The sequence below is a fragment of the Colossoma macropomum genome, unplaced genomic scaffold (genome assembly GCF_904425465.1).
Source record: "Colossoma macropomum unplaced genomic scaffold, Colossoma_macropomum, whole genome shotgun sequence".
Taxonomy (NCBI): Eukaryota; Metazoa; Chordata; class Actinopteri; order Characiformes; family Serrasalmidae; genus Colossoma; species Colossoma macropomum.
Genome location: NW_023494803.1, coordinates 10,898,364 through 10,911,409, shown reverse-complemented (window position 1 = coordinate 10,911,409; position 13,046 = coordinate 10,898,364). Strand labels below are relative to the sequence as shown.

Sequence of the window (13,046 nt, the reverse complement as noted above, 5' to 3'; positions counted from 1 at the left end):
CGAATTTTCCCATTCCACCTTAAATGGTGCAGCAGCTACATCAGGTGTGTCAAATTGGGGACCTTCTGGGACCAAAGTGCTGTGGAGATCAGCATTTACCCTCATCTAACACTCTGAATTCAGTTCATGAAAGCCTTGCTAATTAGCTGATGAGCTGAATCAGGTGTGTTTAATGAGGCAGTGAGCTGAAGTCTGCAGTGATTTGTCCTGCAAGGACTGGAGCCTGACACATGTGAGATACATGCTGGCGCCTCAGACATTATAATAATAACTGCGGCACCATTTAAGTTGGAACGGAAAAATTCAAACAAGTAGCAAGTGAATAGGAAGCTGATTTTAGCCTTGTCTGACTGGGTCCACCCTGGGTCAGTACAACGCAGAACTGGCAACGAAACTGAAAATCATTAAGACCCCAGAAAATCGGGAAAACGTGGAAAAATCACCTTTAAATATCTGCATTCACTACAATCAAGCACTGCTAAAGGAATAGCTCAGCCAAACATATGCTAACATGGCTAACAATAAATGGGAGATATTGAAATCATTTTCATAATGCTAATCAGTGACTGTTTGCTCTTATGGTTAGCAACATTAGCACTGACTGGACAACTCCTTCTATTTATTTCAATAAACAATTCAATTTTGTTAAGTAATGTCTTGTGTGGAACAGTTTATGGAGGCCAAAATCTCAGTAAAATCATCTTATATATTATAGTGAATGTATCGAAGCTTCTCATTTTGAGATTGTTGTAAGCTGAGTATGAGATGAACGTATTTGTAGACACTTGTCAGCACCACTGTTATGGGTTATTATTGGCTTTTGTAGTGTAGAGACTCCCGCCTGCAGAAGTACAATTAAAGATTCGGCCCGTGTGAAACTGCTGTCCTGCTGCCACTACTGATGTAGCTGCTGTTCCTCCTGTGGATACAGCTGAATATCTGGTCAGCAGCCCGACTGATGATGCCCCTCAGTCTGCAGCTGCTGGACTGAACTGAATGGGGGTCCACGCTGCTGGAGGGACCGTACAATATCAGAGACCCGTTATACCCCCTTATCACCCATTCCACCAGGGGCTACAGGAGAGAGAGAGAGAGAGAGAGAGAGAGAGAGAGAGAGAGAGAGAGAGAGGGAGACAGAGGGAGACAGAGAGAGAGAGTAAAATGGGACGAAAGAGAAAGAAATAGTGAGGGAGAGAGAAATAAAGAGAGAGTAAGACAGAGGGTGCAGAGAGAGAGTGAAAAAGAAAAAAGAGAGATAGGGAATGATGTAGAGGGGGAAAGAGAGAGAGAATTGCAGAGACAAATAGAAAAGAGAGAGAGAAACACAGAAAGAGATAGAGAAATACAGAAAAACAGATATAGAGGCAGAAAGACAGAGAAAAAAAAGAGAAAGAGAAAAAGTGTGAGAGAGAGAGAGAGAATGACAAAAGAGAGGGGAAGAGAAAGGTAAGGAGAGAGAAATAGAGAGAAAAAGTGAAAGAGAGAGAGAACAAAAGAGCAAAGAACAAACAGAGAGCAAGAGAGACAAAGAGTGATAGCAGAGAATGAGAAAGAGACCGAAAGAGGAAGAGAGAGCAAGAGGAGAGAGTGGAGAAGGAGAGAGAGAAAGATAGAGAAACATACAGAAAGAGAGAGCAGGAGAGTTGGCAAGAAAGTTTAAAAAAGAAGAGAAAGTGGGAAAAAAGAATGAATGAGTAAGGGGAAGGAAAGAAAGAGAGAAAGAAAGAGAGAGGGAGAGAGAGAGAGAGAGAGAGAAAGAGAGATGAGAGTATAATCATGATCACAGTGTAGCGTAGTAGTCGTCTCTGTGTAATATTGTGTGTATGTGAATCAGCGGTGAGTTAAATGCCTTGGCTGTTGACTCATAGACGTCTCTGAGAGAAGCTCCTTCACTCCAAACAGCGTCAAAGTCCAGAACATGAGCACGATGACCCTACACACACACACACACACACACACCAAACACAGCTGTTACGCACACACAGAACAGTGCTACTGCACACTTTCCAACGTTTCCAGTACACATCTGAAAAACGGCCAAAAGTATCCAGACAGTCTTCTGATCAGTGAAATCAGCTGCTTTAAGACTTTAAGGTCACTTAATGCTGACACAGACTTTCACTTCCACACAGACAGCTTGTATAATGCCAAGCGTGGGCTAGAGGGGTATAAAGACCCCCAGCATTGGGCTGTGGAGCACTGGAACTGTGTTATCTGGAGTGATGGAGCTCCATCCAGTATCTCTGGGATGAGCTGGAGGGATTCAGAACTGTCCATCCAACATCAGTACCTGACCTCACTAATACTCTGATCTAGTGTAAAGCCTTCCCAGAAGAGTAGAAGCTGTTATTGCAGCACAAACTCACTATTCCCACCCTTCATTTCAGAAGAAAAACTGTCTACAAACTTTTGGACAGACAGAGAACCGTTTGAGTGGGAGGTGTGGATCTCTGTGTGAATGCATGAGTGTGTACTGTCTACTGTCAGCTACTGTACTGTATGTAAATCTGCTCTGCCAGATGTTTCTGATGTGTGTATGAGAGAGACAGCAGTGTGAGATAGTTCAGCGTGTGTATGTAAATGAAGCAGCTCTTCTCTGCTGTGCACTCACCCTGCCGGTTTCAGCAGTGACCGAGTTCAGCCCTGAAACTCTGACAGACACTTGCGGCTCAGCTGTGAACAAACACAACAACACTGATACAGAGTCAACCACAAAACAGCCATACATACAAATGATAACAGCTGTAAGAATCAGTCTGTGGATTACATTGGGCTCATAGTAGAAAGGGATGAACGATGAGTGAGTGAATGAATGCAGAGGTATGTGTATGAATAAATAAAATACATGCTGAGTGAATGAAGGAACAGAGTGAATGAATGAATGAATGAATAAATAAGTGCATTTGTGAATGAATTAATGAATTAATGAATAAATGGATGAATGAATGAATGAGTGAATGAATGAATGAATGAGTAGGTGTGCAAAATGAATGTGAGAAGAGTTGAAAATGTAAGTGAATGAATAAGCAAATGGCTGAATGAGCAGATGGATGTAAAGAGAGCTGAAAGAAGAGTGATTGAGTGAGTGAGAGTGAGTGAGTGAGTGAGTGAGTGAGTGAGTGAGTGAGTGAGTGCACGAATGGGCGAATGGCTGAGTGAGTGAATAAATAAATTAATGACTATTCAAATGAATGAATGAGACAGTGAATGAAAGTGTGTTAGTGAATGAATGAATGAATGAATGAATGAGTGAGTGAGTGAGTGAGTGAGTGAGTGAGTGAGTGAATGAAAGTGAGTTAGTGAATGAAGGAAAGAATGAATGGGTGCATGAACACATTAATGTGAGTGAATGAATGAGCAAATGACTGGGTGAATAAATAAATAAATAAATCATTACCCAAATGAAAGAATGAGTGAGTGAGTGAGTGAGTGAGTGAGTGAGTGAGTGAGTGGGTGGGTGAGATATTGAGTGACTTAAAGAACTAGTTAATGAATGTTGAAGTTAGTAAGTGAGTGAGTGAATTATGAGTGAATAAATAAATGAACAACTACCCAAACAGAAGAATGAGTGACTGAATAAATGAATTCATAAATAACTAAATGAGTGAATGAAGAACTCAGTGAATGAAGTAATGAATGAACTGGTGTAAAACTAACCTGATTCCGTGTGCTCTGGTGGGCAGAGGCAGAGGACCACCCTGAAGCTTTTGGAATTCAGGTCAGTCTCCATCTGAAGGTCGTCCTCTGTGGCTATAAACCTCCTCTCAGCTTCTGCCCAGCAGTGCAGTCAGACGGTCAGCACTGACCAGCTTCAGAAAGATATTCTGTTCTTACAGAGGGGAAGACAGAAGTCACATGAGCCTTGATGACACTAAATGTTGAACATAGCTGTGAGGATTTGATTGAGCATTAGTGAGGTCAGGTACTAATGTTGGATGGTCAGTTCTGGATCACTACAACTCATCCCAAAGGTATTGGATGGAGCTTCATCACTCCAGAGAATGCAGTTCCGCTGCTCCACAGCCCACCTGGGGGCTTTATACCCCTCTAGCCCATGCTTGGCATTGGGCATGGTGACCTTAGGCTCATGCGGCTGCTCCAGAGTAACCCATTCTATCGGTCAGTGCTTTTCTCTTCAACATCTCGGTCAATGGGTGCACCTTAAAGGGCTGTCTAGACACTTTTGGACATATACTCAGATTTATTGCAATTTCTTTGGGTTGAGTTTTATCCTGCTGTGCTGGTTCAGCTCCTGTTCTGTGTCACTGTTGATCACTCGGCTCACTTTGGAGCAGAAGAATCCAGAAAAAGAAGAACAGAGTCTAACAAACTTCAGCTCCTCTGCTGACAGATGAGAAGAAGATGATAGAAGTTCTACTGCAGTTCTAAGTCACAGAGTACTGAAGTAGTTTTTGGAGCTCTACTTAAGTCGTTTACTGCTCATCTGCTTTAACTTTGGTCATTATTTCACTTAAGTATCAACACTTAAAGGGGAACTTCACCCATTTTTCAGAAATTCTACAAAGTTAAGTGGTTAAGATGTAAACCGAGTCATTCAGAGAGTGGTTTGGTGTGAAATGCTCCATTCTAGATAAACTTACAGAGTCAGAATTGTTCACAGTGTTGGTGACAGGAACCAGACGTCCACCTCTAAAAGCTCCCTCACAGAAAGTTATTACATGAAATGGTTATGAATTCATTACCTGATACCTGAGACATTGATTTACAGAAGTTTTGAGGAGATTTTGGCTTTAAAATCCATTCATGGTGGAGGGATACATGCAGGGTGTTGAGGCAAAATAGTCCCCTAAGAAAACTTGTTTTTTCAGATTTTCCACTATTTGTCCATCATCAAAATTACATATAAAACTCAGAAGACAGTGTAGGTTCACTGGTGGTTTTGTATAGTGAATAAAATGTCTATATTTGTGTTGTAGTCATGGCGACCCCTGGTTCCTATCACCACCACTGTAAAGACATCTGCACCATTTCACACCAAACCACTCTGAATCACTCTGCTTACATCTCAAACACTGAATTATGGAGAAATTTTAAAAGACTGGTGGAATTCCCCTTTAAGTCGCCCGTACTCACCTCTGTCGCTGCTTCTCCTTCAGTCGTTCATCTCTGAAAGTCCCGTTTGGTTTCTGAAGCTCCGGAGTTCCGCGCGCGTAAAAGCGCAAACGGCACTGAGAGCTCGAGCTCACTCGCTCACTCACTGACTGACGCGCGCTCCGCTCTCTGTGCGCGCGCACACGCACGCGGACGCGCGCACACAGGCTCCACTGCAGCGCCTGAATATCATCGCTGTTCAAAAAACAAATGTATCTTCATTTTTGTTTATTTTATTTATTTACTTACTTATTTTTATTTGAACATGGCAACCGTCCTTTACACACTTCAACATGATGGTTCTTCAAGGGTTAAAGTAAAGACAATGGTTCTATGTAGAACCATGAACACTCAAAGAACCGTTTGCATGATTAAATGGTTCTTTGCATCGCGAAAGAGTTCTTTAGATTGATGGAGAATGTGCTGTAGATGGTTCTATATAGAACCCTTTTGAAAAGGGTTCTGCTATTGTCACAATGTCAAGCTTGAAAAGCTACAATACCCTTTTCAAAAAGGTTCCATATAGAAATGTCTACAGTGCATTCTCCATCAATCTGAAGAACCATTTCACCATGCAAAGAACCCTTTAATCATGCAAAGGGTTCTTTGAGTGTTCATGGTTCTATATCAAATCATTTTCTTTACTAAAGAACCTCTCTTGTTTTCCTTCGGACAGTGACGATGTGTGTATACATAGCTTGTGTTCTTAAATTAACACTACATTGCGTACGTTTTGGGGATTTGGAGGCCTCTCTGGTGGAAATGTGTAACTGCACCCAACATTCATCTTGTAGCACGGCTTGTGCTTTGGCCCCCTTCCCCGAGTGGATGAATCTGATGATTGAAAGAGAATCAAAGAGAACTCAGTCAAAACTTGGTGAAGGACAAGTCTCTGAGGTTGTGTGTGAATTATATACTATTGCCATCATATCTTCATCAGCATAATGTTGATTTTCAGATCATTTGAGACCTAAACATCGAGTTGGGCCTTCTTTTTGAGCCTGTGTGTGAGACGTTAATACATAAAGACGTGCGACATGGTGTGAAAAACTCCTGACCTGACATCTCCGACTTATAAATGGTAATTTCAGGCTTTAGAGGGCGACTCGCAGCAGAGCATACTCACCATATTATAGCCTGTTTTTATTCTCGACTCAGTAATAACACATTTTTCGGTTTTATCAAAGAAATACATAGTGCAGCTTTTAATATTTTAATGTTTGCACCATGCGGACAGCTTTTACATATGTTTACATGCACACACATGCTATTTCTAATTCTATGGTCAAGATTATTATTTTTTTTTTTTTGTTATGCATGACAGACACCCCTCCCCCTTACCTGCACACTTTACTCTGATGGGATGCACCCAGATGCCTTATTGACAGTGCTGTCCATGAAAGATAAGACCAGTGGGCATATTGGTGATACAGGTTTAAATTTTGATACACTGTTTGAAATTTAATGAATTTATTTTTATTACTGTTTTGAAATCGTTACACACGCTTAACACCTTCGTGCTCTGGTCTTCATCTCCGTCCTGTCTCGCTGTGTTCTGCACAGTGCTGTAGGTGTAAAGGCACTGCTCATCTATACGCTACAAACAGGCAGGAGTTTCCTGAGCAGCAGGCCGGAATGTCTCTGATAAGTTTCCCCCCCTTTTACCCCCTACACCCCCCTTACCCCTCCCAGCATCTCTCTGGGGCTTTTATTGTAGTTTTACAACCCACTCGGGGGAAGAATGTGCAGCATAACACACACACACAAGCCCTTAGAGTGCTCAAGAGCCATCAAACACACTATTGGGTGCAGTGGCTAGACATAGATGAACCCTCAGAAAGTCACTCTAAGGGTAGCAGACCTCCATGTGCAAATGTGCTGCAAATGCAGGGGAACCCTTGAGAAAGTTGGTATAAGGGTGGGAGACTTTCAGAAAGTGGTTGCAGGGATAGAGGAACCCTGGAGAAAGTGGCTATAAGGGTAATAGACCTTGAGCAGGTGGTTGTAGGGATAGAGGAACCCTGGAGGAAGTGGCTATAAGGGTAGTAGGCCTTCAGAAAGTGGCTGTACGGCTAAGGGAACCCTTGAGGAAGTGACTATAAGGGTAATAGACCTCAGAAGGTAGTTGTAGGGATAGAGGAACCCTTGAGGAAGTGGCTATAAGGGTAATAGACCTTGAGCAGGTGGTTGTAGGGATAGAGGAACCCTTGAGGAAGTGGCTATAAGGGTAGTGGGCCTTCAGAAAGTGGCTGTAGGGATAGCAGACCTTCAGAAAGTGAATATAGGGCTAGAGCAACCCTCAGAAAATGGCTGTACAGGTAGTAGACCTTCAGATGGTGGCTGTATGGCTAGAAGAACCCTCAAAAAGTGGCTGTAGAGCTAGGGGTACCACCAGAATACGACTGTAGGGGTAGGAGAACCCTCTGAAAGTGGCTGTAGGGACAGCAGACCTTCAGAAAATGCATGTAGAACTAGGGGAATCCTCAGAATATGGCTGCAGAGTTAGTAGACCTTCAGAAGTTGGCCATCTGGCTAGGGGAACCACCAGAACACGGCTGTAGGGGTAGGAGAACCCTCAGAAAGTGGTGGTAGAGGTAGTAGACTTTATGAAAGTGGCTGTAGGGATAGGGGAACCCTCAAAATGTGGCTATAGGGGAAGCAGACCTTCAACAAGTGGTTGCAGGACTAGGGGAATTCTCAGAAAGTGGCTGTAGGGGTACAGGACCTCCAAAACGGTCACTGTCGGGCTAGGGGAACCAACAGGACCTGGCTGCAGAGGTAGAAGAACCCTCAGAAAGTGCTGGCAGAAGCAGTAGACCTTCAGAAAGTGGCTCTAGTGGTAGCAGAAAAAGTGGCTAAGGTTAGTAGATCTTCAGAAAGTGGTTGTAGGGGTAGGAGATCTCTCACAATTTTGCTGTAAAGGTAATGGAAACATCAAAAAAGGTAAGAAAGAAGTGGAAAAACCCTCCAGTGTGGCTGCAAGGATAAGAGGACCCTCAGACGGTGGCGGTAGGGGAAATAGAACCGGTGTAATATTTTTAATCCACTGGTGGTATAAAGACTCATAGAACAGGATGATAAATAACGACGGGAAAGTTACAGCAGGAGAGAGACAGGGATGGGAAAGACAGAGAAAGGGAGACCTGCCATGACCAGCTGTGTCTGTGTTAAATGGTGTGGATTCCTCTCCTTTGTGTGTATGCAGCCCACACACACCTGCTGCGCTCTCAGCTCTGTCCTCCCTGTGGGTCACATGTAGGCTCAGTATGACTGCAGAACCCCCAAAGGAAATTTTCAGTGCTATACGTGACGTTTCTCTGGGTTATTAATATGACGCTAGAAAACAAAAACTGCTAAGAAGCCTAAAAGGAAAAATCATTATTTCATCATCAAAAAGCTCACACTTTATATTCAGGCTCATATCATAACTCACAACATTCCCCATAATTATGTTCTAGACAGACCTACATATTTTAGGCCCCCTGCTGTTTATTTTCAGCCTTAACTCAGGCCGACAGCTCACTGGAGACAGAACATCACCCTCCCACACCTGCAGGTGGCAGTAAAAGACTGCAGTACTGCAGAGCAGACATAAATCTATATCGCACTAAATTGTTTTACACATACAGCTGTATTTTCGTGTTCACTGGACCACGAAAAAGGCCCAGTCACAGATTTAGCTCTGGATTTAGTTCAGACCAAGAAAGCATCTATAATGTGCCCCCTATTGATCAAGTGCAGTGATTTAAATAAGGTTAAAGCTGTATTGTGTAAGAGTAACTTTTCCCCAGATGCAAAAAGTTGTAAGGTAAGTCTGTTAACCAGCTTCAAGCTCTGTTTTTTAAATACAGACCCCTATCTTGACTATAGTCTTGGACTTGACAAAGGTGGTCTTGACAGCCCCACCCATTAGACACTGCCGTTTAACTATAAGCTATAGACACTTTATGAATATCTTAAGAATAACTTTAATAATATAACTTTTTGAATATTATTATTTTCCAGTTTCAGTAAATATAAATTTGAAGACGTCACTCATGGTAAATAATTTCTAGCACAAAATAAATTACCAAGAAGTAGAGTTATTAAGGGGAATAGCACCAATTTTTCAAACTTTCAGAATAATTCAAACCTCAAGATGTAAACTTATTCAGAGGGGTTTGTTGAGGAGACTCAGATGTCTTTACAGCGGTGGTGATGGGAACCAGGGGTTGCCATGACTACAACACAAACATAGACATTATGTTCACTATCCAAAACCACCAGTGAACCTACACTGTCTTCTGAGTTTTATAGGTAATTTTTTTTTTTTGATGGACAAATAGTGGAAAATCTGAAAAAACAAGTTTTGTTTGGGGACTATTTTGCCTCACAACACCCTGCATGTATCCCTCAACCATGAACAGATTAAAATAAATGGATTAACATACATTTTAAATACATTTCAAAACTTTGTTTCAAAACTTTCTGTGAGGGAGCTTTTAGAGGTGGACGTCTGGTTCCTATCACCACCACTGGGAAAAATTCTGACTCTGTAAGTTTCTCTAGAATGGAGCATTTCACACCAAACCACTCTGAATTGCTCTGTTTACATCTTAACCAGTAAATTAGTAAGAGTTTTTCTTGAAAAATCAGGGGTTTCCCTGATAATACATATGAAAATAAAGATAAGGTAAAGCTTTCTGGCTGTGCCTGTGCCATAATGGAACTCATGGGGTCAATCCCTGCCTAAAAAAGATGGATTACATGCTGACCATACTCTTCAGGACAGTAATCAACCAATTGCTTAAGCTGATGAGTTGAATCCAGTGAGTAAAAGCTTACATAAAAAACAGTGGACAAATGAATGGTCAAAATTCAGGGTTCCAACTTAGCTTAGTCCATGTTCATAGCTAACAGTGAGTCATACAGTGTCAGAAAGCACATAATTATTTATTATTAACCACATAAACATTATTTAGGCATGCATTTAGCACCATACTAATTGGTGGGCTATAAGCTTCCATTACTTGTCAGCTACATTAGCCTCAAAGCTCCACCACAAGAAGACCACAGACACTTGGGTGCATTTCTTTTTTCACCAAACTATGGCTTAAACTGGCCCAAGATGTTTTGTACATGTCTGCCCTCAGGCCCGAGCTGGACTCATGCGCTGATGTTAGAACGAAAGTGGGTCAGGAGGAGCGGGGGGTCGGGTTTCTGCAAGACCGGGTCTGCAGGGGGCCTCGTCCAGCGTTTCAACATGAGCTCAAAGGAAATGAGTTATGACCAAAAGCAGCAAACGCAGCCAGCGCAGGGGCCCGCTGCGAGAGCCAGGGCACAGAGGACGAGTTCCAAACCACTGAGGCGCTCACTGCTCCCTACATACTAATCAGCATGGAGAACAGGGACCTGAATGCTTCTCATTATCTCAGGATTCAACTTTACGACCAGGAGCTCAGGTGCAGAAACTGGCTTTTGATTTCCAGTATTAAAGTAACACGTCACGTGTCGCTTCTTTCTGTGGTGGTTCTGCTGCAGCTGGTGGAATCAGAGATGTTCACTGTAGGAAAGAACAAAGACGCACAAGCAAAGATTCAGCATTTTCAAACAGGACAGTAACATTCAGCAAATCAGAGGCATTTCTTTAAGGCACCTAAAAATAAATCTGCAGTCATTTTTTAAACTGAGAAAAACCTCAACTGCTATTTATTCAATAGTTTCTCTGCATGCGAGTAATGCAGTAAAATATGTCACTGTTTTTCCACAGTCATGTTGTAAACACACCGACATATTTTAAGAAGTAGACCATCTTTCGTAAGACAAAAAAATTGCCTGCAGGAGGGAACTTCCTACTTCAATACTGGACTGTGTTAGAGACACTACAAAGATAATCTTGTTATAGAACCCCAAAGAATTCTAGAACTCAGATTTCAAGAAATGTATTAATTAATTAAAAACCCAATGCCAAAAACTCAAGAGCTTTAGAAACTCAATAATTTGAAAACTCACACTGCTAGAAAATGCAAAATTCTGGAACTTTTTTCAGAGAAAAAAAAACAAAAAACAAAATTCTAGAATTCAAAACTTGAGAAATGTAATAATTTCAGAATTTAGATTCTTAGAAACAAGAATTCTAAAACTCAGTGCTTTAGAAGCGTGAGAATAAAAAAAAAAACAGATTACTGGAAGCCCCGGAATTCTAAAACTCGGATGATTAGAAAATTCAAAATTGTAGAACTCAGAACGTGAGAAACCTAGTAATTTTAGAATTGGGATTCCTAGAAACAAGAATTCTAAAATCCGGACCTCTAGAAGCATAAGAATTTGAGAAAAAAAACAGGTTAGTAGAAGCCCCAAAAATTTTAGAATTCGGATGATTAGAAAATTCAAAATTGTACATCTCAGAGCTTCAGAAGCCAAGAAGAATTCTAGATCTTGGAGCACTGGGAACCCATGAATTCAAAAACTTAAATCACTATTTAATAGAATTCTAAAAATTTGAGAAACTCGAAGTCTAGAAACTCAAGAATTCTAGAATTTAGATTACTGGAAATGCAAGAATGCAAAACTCCGACCTATAGAGACCCAAGAATTCAAAAACACTGGTTACTACACACTTAAAAAGGATGGTTCCTTAAGGGTTCTTTAGTAAGGAAAATGGTTCTATATAGAACCATGAACACTCAAAAACCCTTTGCATGATTAAGGGATTCTTTGCATCGTGAAAGGTTCTTCAGATTGATAGAGGATGTGCTGGTAGATGGTTTTATATAGAACCTTTTTGAAAAGGGTCATATATAATACCAAAAGGGATTGTTCTATTGTTACAGTGTCAGGCTTGTACCAATAGAGGAACTCTTTTTGCTGCTATATAGAACCCTTTTCAAAAATCTACAGCACATTCTCCATCAATCTGAAGAACCCATTCTTTGAGTGTTCATGATTCTACATAGAACCATTTTCTTTACTAAAGAACTCTTGAAGAGCCATCATTTTTAAGTGTGTACTAAGTGGAGTTTTTGAACTCTTGGGTCTCTATAGCTCTGTGTTCTTGCATTTCCTGTAATCTGAATTTTAGAATTCTTGGACTTCTAGACTTTGGGTTTCTCAAATTTTTGGAATTCTATTAAATAGCAATTTGAGTTTTCAAATTCATGGGTTCCTAGTGCTCTGAGATCTAGAATTCTTCTTGGCTTCCGGAGCTCTGAGATGTAGCATTCTGGATTTTCTAGGATTTTGAAGATTCTAGTAACCTGTTTTTTTCCACTTGTCACACTTCTAAAGCTCTGAGTTTCAGAATTCTTGTTTCTAGGAATCCAAATTCTACATCTAGGTTTCTCGTGTTCTGAGCTGTAGAATTTTTTTTTCTCTTAAGAAAAGTGTGTAGAAACCCCAAAGTTCTAACGTCCGATTACTAAATAGCCCCAAATTCTGAAACTTTAATTACTAGAAACTCAGAACTCTAGAACTCAGATTTGAAGAATTTCAGAGCTGAGGGTATTCCGAGCCTTCTAAGAACAGCGTTGGGCAATCCAAGAATCCTTTCTCAGGGACAAGAGCGGTGACCCTGTTCAAGGATCCCACTCCGGCTGAGAAACCCAACGCAAAACTTCCGTGCCAACTCATCATCTGTTTGCCTTAATCAAACAGGATGGCGTTATCAGCTATTCGCTTTAGAGCACGCTGGCCTATCGCGTTACCGGGTGGAAACAGACACTTGGCCACTGCGGTGATGGGCGTGAGCAGGTGTGGGGCGGGCAAACGCTGCTGGCTTCTGATGCAACACTCTTGGATAAGCTCAGAGAGCACACTGATGCACAATCAGTGGCAGGTAGTGTACTCTGAGAAGAACAGGGAGAGGCAAAGTTACTGAAGCAGTTTTAGACTCAGAGAGATGGAACGAGAAAGGACCTTATTTGCCAGCGTAATCCAGGAACCATACTCGTCACATT

The 13,046-nt window shown here is 41.5% G+C and overlaps 1 protein-coding gene across 1 annotated transcript in view; it reads right to left on the bottom strand.

Moving 5' to 3' along the window:
* Nucleotides 1-5,159, bottom strand: part of si:ch211-63b16.4 (kinesin heavy chain) — a 32,775-nt gene extending 27,616 nt beyond the window's left edge. The window contains exons 1-5 of the mRNA XM_036593696.1: nt 5,095-5,159; nt 3,658-3,824; nt 2,612-2,673; nt 1,850-1,933; nt 930-1,074 (exon numbers count right to left, since the gene is read on the bottom strand). Of these exons, the coding sequence (XP_036449589.1) occupies nt 930-1,074; nt 1,850-1,933; nt 2,612-2,673; nt 3,658-3,730 (364 nt within the window). The 5' untranslated portion in view covers nt 3,731-3,824; nt 5,095-5,159. The remainder of the gene's footprint in view (nt 1-929; nt 1,075-1,849; nt 1,934-2,611; nt 2,674-3,657; nt 3,825-5,094) is intronic.
* Between the last annotated feature and the right edge of the window lie 7,887 nt (nt 5,160-13,046).